The sequence below is a fragment of the Anoplophora glabripennis genome, unplaced genomic scaffold (genome assembly GCF_000390285.2).
Source record: "Anoplophora glabripennis isolate ALB-LARVAE unplaced genomic scaffold, Agla_2.0 scaffold53, whole genome shotgun sequence".
In the NCBI taxonomy this organism is placed as follows: Eukaryota; Metazoa; Arthropoda; class Insecta; order Coleoptera; family Cerambycidae; genus Anoplophora; species Anoplophora glabripennis.
In genome coordinates this window covers 1,039,072-1,057,735 of record NW_019416376.1, presented here as the reverse complement: position 1 = coordinate 1,057,735, position 18,664 = coordinate 1,039,072, and the positions used below count along the sequence as shown (strand labels likewise).

The following is an 18,664-nucleotide window of genomic DNA, read 5'->3' as shown; positions in this document are numbered from 1 at the left end:
GATCTTATAAGCAAATCCTACACAACTGCTTGTTATTGAATCTAAATTGTTAATATAATGCAATTATACTTTACGTCTAAAGTAATTTATTCAGTGCAATAAAAATATCGTTAATTTGATTAATTGTACATACATAAGTAAACGTAAGAATTTATTATTTGAATTGTTTCGGTGTAGAACATACTGATATGCATTTGAAGAAAATTATGGTTCAATTCATCCAATTTTTTTTGTTCCAAAAAGTTACATGAAGACTTGTTTTAGACAAACGTTAAGTAACTTTTTTTTTATTGTAATGACATAATAATTACATGGTATATTTTGCTTTTACTTTAAAACCTTAAAGATATCCAAACGTTTTATTATTCTTTCATTATTTTAAACTGTTTTAATTCAGGCGGTATGGAAGAAATAAAAATCATTTTACCCCATTTCCCGATATAACCCGTTTACTTACAATCTACGATCAAACCAGAATATGTGGCGCCAGGCTATATTGACCGCTCGCTATTTGTTGGAAATTTCTGAAAGAAGACCGCTTTATACTGTACATTGTAATTGGCTGTTAAATGATTTACTTGTATTAACCGCGTAAAACTTTTGTATAAATATGGTTTAAATATCAATTACATTTTTGCTAGCTAGTACTTTCTTTTAATATGAAAAGTGTTATTGGAAATTTGAATTAAACGTTTAATAATTTCATGTCTGTCTACGGATGTTTTGAGAAAGATATAACTGTCTGTCTGTAGTCCGCAGAATAGTTGTTTCCCACAGTATTAGCAGTTAAAATACCGTATCATACTTAAATTGAATCATCAGGCAGATATTTTTAAATAAATTATAAAAAAATAGGAAACATACTTAATTAGGGTTACTTTTGGAGCTACTTGAACCTCTATTTTTTTTTAAATATCAGTGAGAGGCTCGTTGAACCAATCCGTTCATTTAAATGCTTACAACTTCATTTAATTCGTTTCTACATATCAGGTCAATGCCAATCCACAATCATCGGTCATAAAGTAAAAGTTGTAGAAGACTTACCGTATAAGGACGCGTTCTGAATATCTGTTAATCACAATATGTTGATCAAATGATTGTAATTCAGCGCAGATTTTAAAGAACAACAGTTGTTTATTTAAATATAATACGGTAATTAATCAGTCAGTATAGATTTCATAGGAAATATAAAGTAGTTCTCAGTAGTTTGAGTTTTACAGTTATTAGCTACTGTTAACAAGTACAAACTAATAAATACGTCAAGTTTCGTTAGTGTCCACGACATGTGGGTTTGGTGGTTTTCTATCTACGAGAATATCAGCTTTGTTATTTTGTATTTGTTTATAATTTATCTCAAGCTCAAACTGGTTTGTTCCCATTTGTTTGCTTGTTTTTGTTCCCCTGTCCAATAACAGTCCAATAGTTATAAAATAATAAAATTGAACAATTTTCTTATTTTAATTACTTATGTTTGATTCCGCAGGAATTGTATAAAATTCTAACTATTCATTTTCTGTATTCTATTCGAAAATAATTACAGAATCGTAGATTCGAGCGTGTAATAGGTTGAAATCATCTTTAATTATGATGAATTGAAAATTGTCAATCCCTAAAAACCACCCCCTATAACAGTAATCATTAAAAAATAATGTTGAAAAATATTATTCAGCAACTTGGAATAATTTATTCATATAGGTAGTGATATTAAATTAAGATTTCTTTACTGTTTTAATTTTTTATTATTTGTTTATAAGTTTCAACCCTTGTAAAACCACTCGTTGCAAAAAAAATCGAACAATTATAATTAAAAAAAAATTATTTCAAAATATAATACAATTTTTTTATTATTTAAAATGTAATGTATTTATTTTATCAAACCTTAAAAAACCCTGTGAATATTGTATTCTACAAAATTGTATCATTAGTAGTGTTTGAGTTATTTTGAAGAAGACAATTTTTTCCAAAAATACAAAAATTTTCTTCACTTCAAACTTTTTTCAAAACTAAGCACTTTAAACCGGTCAGACTTCTAGAGCATATTGCAAGTACATAAATAAAGTAAATTGTAAAGTGGTAACGATTATTTTCAATTAGGGTGGTAATTAGAGGATGATTTTCACGTTTTTTGTCGCCGAAAAAAATACGGACCAACTTTATTTTCGTCATAACTCGCTTAGGTTTGATGCTAGGAACTTTTATAAAATGTAAATAAATGTTTTTTCAAGCACTTTAAAAAAGGTTCTATGAGTATTCCCTGAAATATGCATTGGTTTTTTGTTATTTCACGTTCAAAGTTTCAATTCGTCGTTTGACGAATAAGAACCAACCTTCAACATGCTATTACTCCGCTTGTATTGGGTCTACAGACACCATAAACACACCATTCTTTTTGTTTTTTCATAAGCTACATTTTTTATAAGAATGATTTTTTTGATAAAATACTTAAATACTTACTTTTTGAGTTATTCGCGAAAACCCGTCTGGTTTTTTTGGTTAAAAAATTTACACTTTCACTCGCGAATAAGTCGAAAAGTATTTACTTTCAGAAAAAACTTTATAGAACAAAAGTTGCTTAGAATTAGTCAATTTCCGGAGTTATTTTCAATGAAACATTTTTCACCCGCGAGAAGGGGTGGCATCCACCCCCAGGGTAAAAGCGACCCCCGGTACAAGGTTAACTTTGAAGTGGAGGGTAAGTAGAACCTAAATCCAAATTTTTATGAAAATCAGTGCTGTTTGGCAAAATTATACGGGAAAATGATCATAGACTGGACTACATTGGAAAATTAGTTATTTTATTTTAAAGCAATTAAATTACCTACAATTTAAGGTATCTATGTCATTTTTCACCAATTTGTTAACCGTAAAATAAAGGTCGAACACGAAAAATCAGTTTTCGAAAATTTTGTGCATTATTATTATTGCAAAAAGCGATGGATGTTGATGAAATTTATGGAAAAGACGGTCAATCCAATCACCCATATGTGTGCCAAAGTCCGATTCGATTGACCGTGAGATGTTTTTTGCAACTAATTGTTTAATTACTAACTAAACGTTAATTTTAGAAGTTAGTATCGTAGATATAGGTTCTAATTGATCCAAAAAGTTGAAATTAAGTTGCTCTTTATAACTAACAAAGTAGGATGTGCAAAACAGCGTTATAAATAAATTGTCCCAGGGTCAGGCAAAGCCGCTCGGGAATTCGCTCTTTTTGCATCAAATAGAGCTTATTTTTACGGACGTACCGGACCGGGATTTTAAGGACATAAAGAAAGGGTTAGACTTTTATTAACGTTAATTTTTACTGCTGCTATCGCATTTATTACATGAACTATCAATGTAAAACTTTTTGAAAATGAAAGAAAAAAATAATGAATAAAATATCCCATTATAATAAGTACTTCAAATTACCATCTTCCTATCATAAGTGAAATAAAAGGTATGTTAACAGGTGCACCATTTTTAGAAAGTGAATTTTGTAACGTGCAAATTGAACTCAATTCAATCGTGGAAATTTTATCACTTTCATAAATGTACTAGCGTTTTGCAATACTAATATATTTCCTTGTTTACTTACTAATTAATTATTACTACCGCAGAACAATATCCCATTTAGTATCTACTCGGTAGTCGTATATAAGACTATAAAATTTAAATATTGACAGAGTTTATTCAGTCGCAGTCCTTGGCCTGGATCAACATGCGAATCCAAGTATTATAATGAATAAAATTTTTAATTTTAATTCACAATTTTTATATTTTACCCTTAGTGTCATTTAAATGTTCGTTGATAGGAATGTCCGTCCTTTATTAAAAGTAGAAATAAAATATTCTCTAACCTACATTTTACGCACCATAAATCTCGAACGATTTTTAATACAAATTTTGTAGCATTGAACGAAACATTTCAGTTTCATATCAACGCGAATGCAGTCTGTTTATTATGGCAGTATATTTAATTGTTGTATTGTTTTGTGTACGTACGTGCGTGGAGTTTTTTAAGATAGTGTTGGTTTAGCTCTGGAATAAACTACTGGCAAACATGATGTAAGTTTTAACTACCAAACAATTTTGTATAGCACTAATAACTGTCGATTATTAATTTAAAATTAATGTTAATATGTATCCAAACACTGGAATAAATTGCTTTGTTTTCTTCTTTTATATTAAAATTGGAAAGATCCTTAAACGTTGTCCTTATAAACGATTGTTTATTAAAACTGGTAAATTCGAAGTGATCAAATTTCCAAATATCTCAGTGGCCTTGAAATTTTGGCGTTCTTACTGACAGTTCTCCGCCACTGGTGAATATAATTGTATACAAATTCAGTTAAATCGAAAAATAAGTCATTTATACATTACTAGAAACTTTTTTCCCTAAAATTGATCTAAATAATTGCCTTCTTTATTATTAGAAGTACTTAAGGACCATCTTGTGTATGTTTTATGTATATTATACTTTCGTGCTTCGAATACGTACATTTATCTACAGGTTCGGAAAGTACCGATGGTCCATCTGCCGTTACGTGAGAGCGATAAAGTAAGACATAGAAATACGCGCGATAGAGACAGTTGGCTATAATGAAGGCGTCTAATAGTCACCGCCAATTTCGCCCTTCCACAAATAAGATCCACTTCTTATTTGTGGAAGGGCGAAATGGGTGGTGACTATTAGACGCTTTCATTATAGCCATCTTTCTCTATCGCACGGATTTCTATGACTTACTTTATCGCTCTCACGTAACGGTAGATGGACCATCGGTACTTTCCGAACCTGTATGTGTAAACTTACAAGAACATAATTTGTTTGCATATCATTTTGTTGGATTCAACAAGTTCAAATAAAATACATTATGCATGTTTAATAACCAGTATAATGGGGAATTCCAGAGTATTGAAGATAATAAACACATAATAGTTTAATAGTTTTTCTTTGTTTGTTATTAATTGAGTATTTATAATAACTATATTTTAGTTCTCAGTGCCATAGGTTAGGGGGAAGGTCAGCTTCTTTTATGAAGCGTAATTTCTACTTCTATGGCTGTTTTTATGTATTTATGCATGTTTGTTAAAGCAACACGTTTACGGAAAAAATTTTCAAATGCTCAAATTGTCCACCGTCAAAGTGTACACATATACCCTTTTTCTTAAAAAAACTACTTTTTCTAATTTGAAAATTATTATTTCAAATTTCACAGGCAACTTCGTTTAACGTAGCTTTCTAAGATTTGTGTTATTTTTTTTATTGCTTGTTTATATATTTTTTTATGTTTATTCGTATAGACTTAGTTTTCGATATACAGAGTTATCCAAAAGTCCCGGTACGGCAGAAAAACTTTCAAAGAAAGCATTTTGGGAAAAAATGTTTCAGACAAAAGTGTAAGGATTTTACCCTGGCTATCTGATGGTGACCTTGGATTTGACCTTGATTTTGACCTTCAAAAGTTTTTCTGCCGTACCGGGATTTTTGGATAACCCTGTATAATCTATTAATTAAAGTTCTTTTCAAAAACTAGTTTCTATTAGTTCAATTATAATTGTGCAATTTACTCGAAAATCGAAGAAAATACAAGTACTTTAAAGCATCAATCTTTTTCCATGAATGTGTTTTTTTAACAAAGTATGCATAGATATTTTAAAAAGCCATAGGCGTAGAAATTACGCTTCACGGAAGGACCCCCATATCTACGGCATTGACAACTGAAATACAGAAGTACTAGCGTGATTTTCAAGCATTAAATATAGGCATTATAAAATGTTGTGATTACACTGAAATATTAAAAAAAATTGAGGCCCGTATTTCGCGAACGGCGTATTTCGTAATCCAAAACCTCACGTTTTTGGATTACCTGTGCATGTGATTAATACACATTTCCCATTAACAGCCTCACGTTGTGGGTAGTTTATTTTCTCAAACATTCGATCGTGTAAAGTTCAAACTTTGACTGGTGAATTTGGTTCGCTGCCAGCTCTACAACGTGATATCGGTTTAAAGACGAAGCAAATTGTTTCAAAATTTCGCTGTACAGACCTTGGCCAAGTGACGTGCATATTTAGCGAACATTTTTAACATTATACTTAAAATGTTTAATATATTGAATGACTTCCTATTTAACGGGGGACTTGCAGGGGATGCAGAGTGACTCAAATTACCAAAAAGTTGACCGATATTTTGCTGAAACGTTATTTGAAATCAGATCTAAGAAATTAAGCAAGTATACGAATTTATATATGTGTAAATACTTTAGGCATTCCTTGAAGTTTCGATCTAGAAAGGAAACTTCGTTTTAGATATTAAAGAAGACGTAAACTTTACGATACACGAGAACCTTGGAATATCTTGGTTTTCTGGAAATAAAAATCCCTTGCTTCATGTCATTCGATAGCAGCAAGACATTTAAAGCGTATCCATCACGATTGGAGATAATTAACCCAGAAATAAAAGCACTCACTCACTAGCGGTAAAAATGAAACCACTTTCGGCTTGATAGATTGAGTAATCTTAATGTCTGCTTATAATCCAATCACTTTCTGCCATTGTAGAGAGTAATGAAAAATGCATTAGCAGGTTCTGTTGGCCGTTAACGTCAATCATTTGTTGCTTCTTCAATTGTTTTTCTGTCTCAACCGTCTTAACCTTTAGCGCATCAAGTCGATTTCGTGAAAATGTTAGCGATGATTCCGTAAGCAATAAAGGATCATGGCCTTACGTATTTTAACAAAAAAGGGAAAATTATAAGTTAACATTTTCAATTTGCAATATTTTAAAAGTTGATGTCTAGAAACAAAATTGGTGGATAAGTCATAGTCTTGCTAGCTTTAATTTCTTCATTACGTTACAAACTGCTGTTATTATTATACTAATAGAAGTAGACTCAAGGGTAGACCTATCCTTATGTCAACTGTAATCCTGAGATAAGTCCCCTCCAAATATGAAATAATGTACAGATCGTTCTATTTCTAAGTATTGTTTTGTTATGACAAGATTTACATTTTATTTGTCTACGGCTTGGGGGAAGGTTACATGAATATTTCTATACATAATAGCCATCACATAGTAATCGGATTATAAACAGCTTGAATTGGGCATTGTTAAGAAACCGGCCAAGAAAAATAATTGTAAAGATTAACACATCCATCTTAATTAAATAATAGTCGTCCTAATTCTCTCAGACTCGACTAACAATGCACTTAAGATCACAACGAAGTAGGTAACTATGTGTCGCATTCGTTTGTTCAAATCGTATGTGTGGTTTCGTTAGTGTGTGATCGAAATCGTACCACTAGTGAGAGTTTAAAGTGTACAGGAATGCAAAAAATGAAAGAGTCAAAAGAATTTCCGAAATTTTTCCGTGATCTTTAACATACTGTATTTAGGTGAAAAATGGTCGTACCGGGAATTAAAAAGAAGCATTTTGATGCTCCAAGATTCTAGTTTTTAGATCTTACGGTTGAGATTTTTTAGGAGCTACGGTTATTATGCAATTCTAAGAAATAGCGCTAAAAAAATTTTTTTTTTTTACTTTCAGAGCACGGACTTGGATTTTTTTTTCAGCTAAGCCATTGCATGGACCAGATAGCTCGTTTATTCTGCTTCAATTTTCTTTGTTTCAAATTTCGATGCGACCATTTTTCATCAAAATATCGGACTTTTAATGGAAAAGGATCCTTTTGTCTTCAATCATCGATATCTGGGCGACAAATGGTCGTACAGAGAATTGAAGGGCTGTTTCGAAAACTGGAATAAATTTCCTATAACATGCTGCCGCAACTTGCCGGGTAAAAGTCCATGGATCGTGAAAAATAAAAAAAAAATTGCTAATTTTTTTTGTAGCGCTATTTCTTAGAATTGCATGATAACCGTAGCTCTTAAAAAATTTCGATCGAAAGATCTAAAAACTACAATCTTAGAGCTTCAAAATGCTTTTTTTAATTTCCGATACGACCATATTTTACCTAAATACAGTCTGTCAAAAATCACGGAAAAATTTCGGAAATTTCTTTGACCCTTTGATTTTTTGCATTAGTGAATATAGATGTTTTATTGAGCTCCCTATTACTATATTATTTGAGAAGTACAAGAATAACAATTGTATGTATCTGGTGTCTTTAAAAGCTTTTACAAATTTTCAACTGTTTTTAAAACTGTTCCCATTATTTTAAATCCAAAATATTTAAAGTTAAATGATAAGAGAAACATTTTTTACATTAAAAATAATAAAAATAGAGATATTTGATATTCGATGTCGCTTCTGAATCAAAGTAAATTTAGTTAATCTCCCTATATAGTTGTGATTTCACTTAATAGTAACAAATTGCTTTAATGTAGATGTCTTGTATATGCCACATTAGTTTTTTTCTTCATAAAATTCCGATGTTCCAACTCTATACAAAAAAAATAATCTAGAAAGCATTTCGGAATGACAGCGAGAAAATCGTAATTGGATTACTAGAATGATTCCCGTTCTCTAACAGCGTATAAACGTCCAAGTCAATTTGTTATAGTTTCTGATTGACGGTCGTGACATATGAAATTGGTTCTTGTCTATTCCCATGTTAAATGGAAGATATCTTGCACGGATTGCTGTCGTTCCACAACTTTTGGGAGGCGCCCATTAGCTTAGTATATAACTTTAAGATCAATCAGTATGTGGTTATTAACATAATTCATCTCGGGCAGTAAGATTTTGATCGAGTAGTTTTTAATGCATTGCTCTGCTTTATGTTTGAGTGAAGCAAACGTGTTTCAGAGAATTGCAAGTCAGAAAATTCTTTAACAAACTTATGGGTCGCTTCTTTAATAGAAATATTTTATTTAAAAAACCGACGAGTTGCCCCAAAAAAATTATTCCAAAGCGAAATACAGGTTCAGAAGTCGAGTGACCAAATATTTTTGTAGCACCTTGACCAGCAATATAGCGTACATTTTAGAAATATTTCTATCGAATAATTCGCAAGCAACCTTTTGCCTCCAAACTGTAGTTTTGAGTCTACCTCTATCGTTTTGTTATTTGGACAATAGCAGAAGAAATATTTCAGACGAAAATACTTCAATGTTTAAGCGGAAGTTAATTTTACTTTTTTTATTTATGTTACACGATGTTTTTCTAATACTCTCCTCAATAAATCATGTTCAATAATTTCGTCACTCAAACGCCAGTCACTCTGTAGACTTGTTAAAATAAATTCTGTTTTATTTCAAGTAAATCACAAAGTGATTTTATTTGATTTCTAGAATCTGTTTTAGTACAGTAGAAATATTTACTTTTTATATTTTTATTGATTTATACTTTGGGATCATGACCTTTTGGCGATTATTTCTTTGGAAGTTCGTTGTGTTGAAGCCTTACAATTAGTGTAATAATAAAATTTAGGCCATATTTGATAAGTATGTAGTAAATTAATAAACATCAAAAATAGGAGTGTAAATATAAGAATATTATAAGAAAAACATTACCAGTAAATAGATCTTTATATTTTAATGAAGATATACCCAAAATTTTCTAGCTCGTTTAAATTTGCTTCAATTTAGAATCGGTTATACCGAGCCTTCATAAATGTTTGTGTAAATGTAGTTCTCTGTAATTTTTTTAAAACGAAAAATCTATTACATTTTGAAACCGGTTGCATTTAAAACTGTTCGAGCCGAATATTTTCTGTCCGAGGTAAAATTAGAAGGTTTTCCGAGATTGTAGCTCCTTTCCGCCTCCGCATAGCCTTAATTGACGTGGAGATGTACCGAAACAAGTCGAGTTTCCTGGTTAGATTGGATTTCCAATAATTAACCGAGCTCGGGGGGGAGTCTGTCGTTATGGGAATGATGAAGTACATTCGAGGACGGCCCTGTTAGCTGCTGGAAATTGAATTACGTATTTTTATTATGATTTGTGCGCGAAAATAGAATAATTTCAAATATTTCGAATTTTTACCACCTAGAACGGCGGTGACAATATTTTTAACATTAAGGCGATGTTTCGCATTGTATTAGCTATGTCCTTTCCAAATTTGGTTTGTGAAGCTCTCTCGGTTTCGGAAATACAATGCCTATGTATGTTTTCAGCCACGAAAATTGAATAATTCCAAATATTTCGAATTTTCACCGCCAAGAACGGCGGTGACAACAGTTTTAACATTAAGGCGATGTTTCGATATTTAACAAAAACATATGCATGACATATCGAATCACAAAATCGTGAATTCTTGAAAGTAGCAGCCTTCCTCGCTTAAGTAAGTAAATGTATACAAAACGCCGACATTTGTAGAACATAATTTTCCAGTTGTCGTCCGCTTCGAGGCGTGTATTCCTTGTCAAGTCGCTTGAATTGTTTTCCTGTTTATTTACAATGCAGCCATGCGTGTATTTTTAGAGTTAACGACCAACTATTTAGATTAACCAAACAATTTGTATTAAAACGCCACCGAGTAGGCTTCAAGTAGGTGTAGATTACTAATTTGTTTATTTACAAAAGATATTCGAGTTCATCGGCTGTAGGAAGGCTTTGTCACCGTTTGTAGATTAAGAATGATTCAGTGATATCGTTTAATTTTAATCGAATGGTACTATCTTTGCATTCACTTGAATATGAGTCATCGTTAGGATTTATATCTGTCTTAACAAAGAAAAATTGATACAATGTATCAACCACACAAAAATAGTTGACTCCATACAATGAAGTTGATCTGATTTCCAATTAACTGAATCTCATGAACTTTTTTCTACAAGTCCAAAAATCGTGGCAGCCAATCTTTTGCTCTTAACTTCTCTGCCACAACTATTTCAAATGTATTTTTTTTGTTGCAGAGCCGATCGAGAAAAAGTCAGAGTAACCTTTTTTCAGCAATCGAAGCCCCTAGAAGTCGACCTACCGGATGAGCCTATCTTCACTGAGACAGATTTCATGATGGCGTCTCCAGTAACTATGACAGAAACAAACCATGTGGTTTACAACAGGACTGAAAGGTAGAAATTTTTGTCTTCTAACTGTATTCAACCAAAGTAACTTTTTTGGCTGTTTTGCCAGTGACTGACCTTACCTTTCAAACATATTATTTTTTTATTTTAATCCACTCGCTTATAACAGAAGAAATCGATCCGTAAATAATTTTATACAAAGACTTGAATGGTTTTTAAATCACGTTCTGTGCTGGTCCTTTGAAAAAACTCGTCTAGACTGTACCATGTCGACTCGAATTTGAACCACGTCGAGTTTTATATAGAAAAAATAGTTTGCAGATTCAGATGAGAGATATCGTAATTTTTTTTGAGCGATTCTTCTGGGGCTCGCCAATTTGCGGAAAAATATTTCAATTTTATTTCACTTTTGAATATTTGCTCTTTTGCTTCACTTACAAGTGACTGTCGTGTGCCAAAAACATTTTGAACACACTTGTTACATCCTACTTTAGGATTTTGTCGTCAGGGAAGATTGAACTCCGAATTATTTCAAGCAATATGCTGATTATCAAGGTCAATTCCTGAAAAAATATATCTTTAAGAACCTAATGAAGCGTAGTTTCTGGTTCGCTACGTTTCCGTTCTAAGTGTTGGAAATGTAAGCGATCATTGAAAATGCCAAGCCGCTTGACATTATGCTAGTGACGTGAAGTTGCCACGATCAACTGTTGCATAAATGTCATCGACCGGTATTTTTAACGCTACATTTATTCTGACGGATATGCTGAGACTACTTACCGTTAATTACTCTCTTTATCACCTGATGCATCCAGCTCCTCTAAGGATGACATACTATTTCCATAGAAAGCCAAAGAATAGAAAAAACAACGTGCTTTTAACTTATTTCGTATCTCTCATAGTTTACGAGGCGCCAGTGATAGAAAATGAGAAAGTATACACTCTGTAGATATACCGAAAGCCATTGTTTCGGAACTAAGGACACGAAAAATACTATTAACGGGAAATCAATGTTTATGTACATTCTCATGGGTAAAAAAAATTTCTATTCGTTTCAGAGGATAAATAATTATGACATTCGAGTGATTTAAATCCTCGTACCCTACATTTTGCTTGTTTACATCCGTAGTAAAGCAGAGCTAAACTAGGACAATTCTACGAGACTAAAATCAATAAAAGCTAGCTGCAAAAAGTCTGAAGATCTGCCAAGTGGGTTATTCGAGATGAGTTTCTAGGTTAACAAAACTCCCAGCTTGCGAGGAAGTTGGCATGGAGTTTTCTTACCGAGAAAATGAATTAAATTGGGATGAAAAAGGCTATTTCTTTTTGTTGAAACTCTAAAAACCACTGATTGAAAACTAAATATATCTACCTACTTGCCTCAGGCACATTTTTCTGCACACTTATGAAAACAAATATAGCTAGACGAGAAAAGTAAAAGGTGTGGTCTTATTTCTATATAATGCAGGGTGCTAGGTAATTTTAAACGCTAGTAACTGTTTTTAAGAACTTTTTTTCAAACAAATTTCTCACAAAGCTTGTATAGACTTTCCGAAATCAGTCAAACATGTATAAAAACGCCTAGCAATAAATATGATGATGTAGATATATATTCCATGACAGACATTAAAATATTTTGTTGTAAAAGTGGGATGTAAATGCAACTTTAAACAAACACCAGTTTAGTTAAGATTAGATGTTTATCCGTTGATCAAAATAATTTGATGATGAAATTAAAATGAATTTTTACACCATATTATTTTGATCAAACCAATTTAGTGAAATACTAAAATAATAAATCAAAATTGCCCTAATATGGTTCGAAAAGTCACGAGTTATTTTTTTCGCATGGTTAATTTGGCAGTTTTATCAAACTTGTTCATGACAAAACGACGTCGACAAACTATTTTGATAAATGAATAAACTTTGATGAAAATTCAATAGTCTGACACGGATCTTATGCATAAATGTGAAATTTTCGTCTTATTAAAACGCTCATTTTGAACATTCGTTTGTAAAATTCCAAAGTGTCTCGCATAGATTGCCTCATGACTTTCCTTAAATTGGATGATCTCACTCTTGGCAGATAACGTAGGTGTGTCACAAAGCAGTTACAGATAATAACCGGCAACAAGTAGTAATTGACGATAAAGTCCTTCGGACGAATTATATCGCTGAACTTGGCCGGTAATGATAAATAACGATGTAATATTTTCACTCTGACTTACCACCACAGAGTAATTATTATTATTACGGTTTGCCTATCTGTCCTCCAGTTACTTTTTCCTCGATGTAGTTAACCGAGATGACAGGGGGTATTTGTTTGTTACTACCCAGATCGAGGTACTTGTAATAAATTACTGCTGTGAAGAGTTGCTACAGCAACAATGTCTTTAATCGTCTGTCACATCATGTATTTTAACAAAGCACAAACTTCTTTCAATTGACAGTAACTGTAATTTAATGCCGATGTGGATTGGACGTTATTAGGATTTGACCTTTGAATTTGGCCATGTGGCAAAGGTTAACCTGGAACGTCGACGTTGATTTGGTTATTTTAGAAAAAGGTGACATTCGGGGGTTCGTAGAACATACTCTTCAAAAGTTTACAAATCTCAACCAACAACATTTTAAAGCTGTTTCATGGCACCGTAGGAAAAATAATAAATCTACATTCTCTTGTTGCCACGATGTTTTTCCAATTTAAAATCTTCCGAATCAACTAACCGATTGTTTGTAATTCCAATCGCTCTTTTAATATTTGAAACATAAAACCTTTTGAACGTGATACTTCATAATAAATTGGAGCACCATGCGGTGTAATGAATAGAAAAACGATTAGTCTTAATGAAGTGTAAACAAATGCTCTAGATCAAGTGTAAGGTAAATAACCGAAGGTGTTATATTCCTATTGATAGATACTTGTGCTTACCCTGCAACTTTCTAAAAGTGATTTTTAATAGTGGGGCATTCCGCTTTTAACCTCGACCCCTTTCGATTTGGTTGAAACTGTTATTGTTTTCTACCCCAGTAAAAACCTCTGAGAATTTTTTAAAATTTTTTCGCCCAACTCAAAAAAAGATGAATTTTTGAAAAAATTGTTTTTTTTTAAATAACCATAACTTTTTTCAAAAATTGAGTTTTCGCGACGTTTTTTTTTCAAAATTTTTGTTTTTAAATGAATTTTTTGAAAAAAATAGATCAAAATTATCTGGACCTATCTTCACTGTTTCTTTTTCAATTTTCGAAAAAAAACCGATTTTATCGATAATTACCATTTTTGAACTTTTTTTTTCTTATAAAAAAGTGACATTTTTTATAAATCCTCAAATTTTGAGGCGTTTTTCGTTTTTTATTTTTTTTATTGATTGAAAAAAGAATTCCAATTTAGCTTATTTCACATAACACCATTTTGAACATTTTTGAAAATGTATTTAGAATCCCAAAATTGAAAAAATTTATTCTATGCAGCGATTGATGACAATTTCAAAAAGTCAAAAAAGGATGGTTTCAAAATGATTTATTTGAATTCAAATGCGTTGCATGTATTTTTTTAAAGCCCACTATTCGTCCAAAAATAAACCAAATAACAACTTTTTTTTCTTTTTTTTTTTTTTTGGTTTTGTTTTTGGAAAAAAATACAAAAAAATTATTCAAAACGATCTTCTATTTTTTTCTTAACTTTTTTAAAAAAATCGAAATTTTTTTCATATTTACCTCTCAATTTTTTCTTTCCAATATTTTTTTTCAAATTTGGGATTCTATATACTTTTTCAAAAATTTTCAAAATGGTATGTGAAATAAACTAAATTTAAAAAAAATATTTTTTCAATCGATAAAAAAATAGAAAACGTAAAATCACCACTAAAAAAATTTGAGGATTTATAAAAAATTTCAGTTTTTTATAAGAAAAAAAAAAAAATTCAAAAATGGTAGGTATTAATTCATCGAGAAATTTTCGTATTTTTTCGAAAATTGAAAAAAAAACATTGAAGATAGGTCCAGATAAATTTGATCTATTTTTTTTCAAAAAGTACCTATATTTAAAAACAAACATTTTGAAAAAAAAACGTCCCGATAACTCAATTTTTGAAAAAGTTATGGTTATTTAAAAAAAAAGCTAAGGTTTTCAATGCGGTACACCATAACAATAAAAAAATCACTTTTGGAAAGTATCTATCAGGAGGTATTAAAAATATCTGTCCCAGCTTGATTAAAACCGTCCGTTTTGAAGAAAAAGAATTAAAAAAGGTCCTGCAATCTAAAAAATCTGGTTCAAGGAGTGACGAGATGTATAAGTCCCATTTATGGTACTACGAGTATTTATTGTTTCTCACAGACCAGGAAATACCAAGAGAAGAGAGTTTATTCGTCCATTCACAAATAATTAAACCAATCTACCGGCTCTAGTCGTAATTCATGCAAAAGATTTACGTACGGGTAAAACTGCCAAAAAGAACGTGTGTTTATGGGGGGGCCTTAAGATCTGATTTCTGAATAAATAAAAGTCAAGTGTCTATTACGCTTTCGAATGTAAGGACGCCAAACTAAAAATGAATGTGTAATGTTTGTAACTTGGAAAAATTTGCGAGGTTTAACTGAAAATACACCGTGATCGTATCCTGAACTATATTTATCCACTGTTTATTTACATAGTGTGATGTCATATATTTTTTAAACGACTATTTTGAAAATAGTATTACCCCATCAATGAAATTTATTTTTGATGTGATATATGACGTCCAGGTACTTTAAACAAAAGAAATCCTTACGAATATTGTAGCTCAATATTTTTTTAAACGTCAGCGTCCTTTTTAAGTTGAAGTTTCGTCCTCTTTTAGAATTCGCCTCTTCATATCTGAATCAATTATATTCCTTAATGATGTTATATACAGGGTGATTCACAAATTATTTAAAAAAAAATTAAAAATATTTTTTGACGTTTAACACCTTGTATCTTTTTAACGAAGCGCCCTACGTAAAAACTTTATAGGAAAGAAACCCCTTAAAATTCACCAAAGAACACGAGGTTTCATCATCACAATTTGTGAATCACCCTGTAGAACGTAGACCTAGAGAACAGTCTACTTTTATATTGATAATAAATTGTACTAGACTGTAACATAATTACCTAAATATATTTTGGCGTAGTAGCTTTTAAATACCCATTAAGTGCTAAATACAATTTAGTTTATATATTTCTCTTGAGAAATAGACTAAATAAACATTTTAGACGCCGTAGCCGCCTTAAATTTGAGACATACGTATTTGTATAAATTATTTTCATGTCCAACGAAAATAACATCTCGTAATGAATTTCGCAAACATGTACAGGTTTTTTTTTAAGTAAACAGGACTTTTTAAAAACAAGAAAAGTTTTTTTGATAAAACCGATTTATTTTACACAATATTTTGTGTACTCAATACATGCATGGTCGAATTAATCTTTTAGATCGTCGACCGGAATGTCCTTCAGGATGTCGGTACAAGCCTTTTGGATGGCTTTGACGTCCACAAACCGCTTTTATTTAATCGACAAATGAATTTTTCCGAAATGGTAAAAGTCACACGGTGCCAAATCAGGCCAATACGGGGAGTGGTTGATAATTAAAATCCGATTTTTAGCGAAAAAATCGGTCACAAGTTAATAATAAAGTGGAAATATACAGGGTGAGTCAGAAAGAATGGGTTAACACTAAGCTATATATATATTAGACACCAAAATGTTATGTTTGAGCTCATCATGCCTTATATGAATGTCGCTGGTTTAAGAAATACAGGGTGTTCAAGGTTTAGATTTTATTTAGAAAAATTTCTCAATAATTGAGAACGTTTTGATAGCATGACTGAAAATTGGTAGTGTTGGGTTTTTTGGTGTGAGAATTACGAATTTAAAGCTTATTTTGACGTTGCCCCTAGAGGGCGCTAGTTTCACCGTATTATTTAGGTAAAGTAAATCAAAACATATTTTTTTATCTGTTGAGCTATGCTTAAAAATCTAAGACACCGTTCAATTCTACTTAAAAAATGTACTCTAGTGTAGGTCGCCTAACTTTATCGGTTTCCGAGTTATTTGCATTTAAAAGTTTCAATATATTTTGTGGTGATTTTCTTTCAGGGGCTGATATTGCTGTTTCTTTTCTAAAAAGGCTTATGTCAAATGTTAATAAATATTAGCGTAACATATTATTTTGGTATCTAGTACCTCCAGCTTAGTGTTGACTCATTCTTTTTGGCTCACCCTGTATAGTTAACCGTTATGGGTGTTAGATGATTATAAAAAGAGATTTTATTTTAAGAAAGCTATTGACATAATATTTCTGCTATAACCGTCACTTCTTTGTGACATTTTTTTAACGTATTGTAGCTAAAGGGGCAATAAAGGCACTCCACTTCAGCGAGCTGAGTCCAACAAAGAAGTAATATATTCAGAACTATTAAGTGCACGATTTCTATTTCCGTACAATGACAAACTCAATAGGCTATCTCCGAGGTGCCTTATTTTAATGGGATCTGTAACCTGACTTTCTGTTATTTAGAAAAGGTCAGTTTGGCACAAGGTATTGTGCGGTTAAATTGAAGTTTTTTTTTTTCAGTACATAGCACAGCAATTGGAATGTACAAATGATAAAGGTGTGCCACAGAAAGTGTCTTCTAACGAAAGTTTGATCCAATAATTTTGTATAGAATGAATAAATTTTTTTCTTGAAAACCGTGCGAGATAGAAAAATCATTAAAAAAATTATGGCGCAAACATCAGTCTGCTCTTTCTATTTCAAAAAAATGTTCCTTAAAAAATTGATTTAACTAATTTCTATCTCTATTTTTAATATTGTTAAGTATCATTTAACAATACTAGAAATATAATAGAATTGCAATCGAATGGTAAAAAGTTTTCATCCATACAAGTCTTTGTGAGGCGCAAATTTCTCACTATACATAATTAACCTTGTTGTAATTAGGGTAGTTTACAAGCCTTCGGACATGAATGGGTACTTCCGGTTATATCACCCCCGTAAAAGCCGATCCCATTTTAGTTATGACGTAAATGGCTACTACCTTCATAGCTAGGACAAAGATTTATGTTTAGTAAGGAACATAGTGTATGCATCTATATTTAAAATCCATTAATGGACCTTAATATACCCCGAGGCATAGGCGGGACAAAGTTTTAAAATGATGAAGTATAGGAGAACAGGAAACTTTTGTAGACAGAAATTTTACTTAAATAGTTTAATGGATAACCAATCAGCGATGTTAAAATTGCATTTTAAAGTTTTGTTTGTTTACTTAACTTTTTGGATGTTTGTCATTGTTGTCATTAAAAATAATAATAATCGCCTTTATCGAAGAAAAAACAGAAAGAAGTGACAACAGTGCTAACAATAAGGAAATATAAAACAGAGTATACATATGTATAACAGAAGAAGAAAACAGCATGTGTGTTAATGTCCTTGTGAATTTGCTAGTGGTCGAAAAATTACGACAATATAAAAACCGTAAGAAAAATTGTACAAATATATAGGAAAGTCTAAAATAAAATTTTTTGGGGTAGTTTGCTATAAGTGTCCCTTTTAGTCCCGCATATGCCCTGAAGGAGAGCACACCCTTCTGCAAACACTGCAAAAATATCCACTTCCGTTTGAAGAAGTGTCATGAATACGAAATGTCCTTGGAAACGTGATCGTCAGGCCATCAGTGTTTTATTGACATCTTTTTACGCCTTTTAACTTTTGAGGGATGTTTGTAGTT

General features: G+C 31.6%; 1 protein-coding gene across 3 annotated transcripts in view; it reads left to right on the top strand.

Moving 5' to 3' along the window:
* Positions 1-18,664, top strand: part of LOC108905594 — a 144,903-nt gene that overhangs the window by 91,180 nt on the left and 35,059 nt on the right. For all 3 annotated transcript variants that reach the window (XM_018708540.1, XM_018708538.2, XM_018708539.2), the window contains one exon: positions 10,802-10,960. In XM_018708540.1, the coding sequence (XP_018564056.1) occupies positions 10,802-10,960 (159 nt within the window). The remainder of the gene's footprint in view (positions 1-10,801; positions 10,961-18,664) is intronic.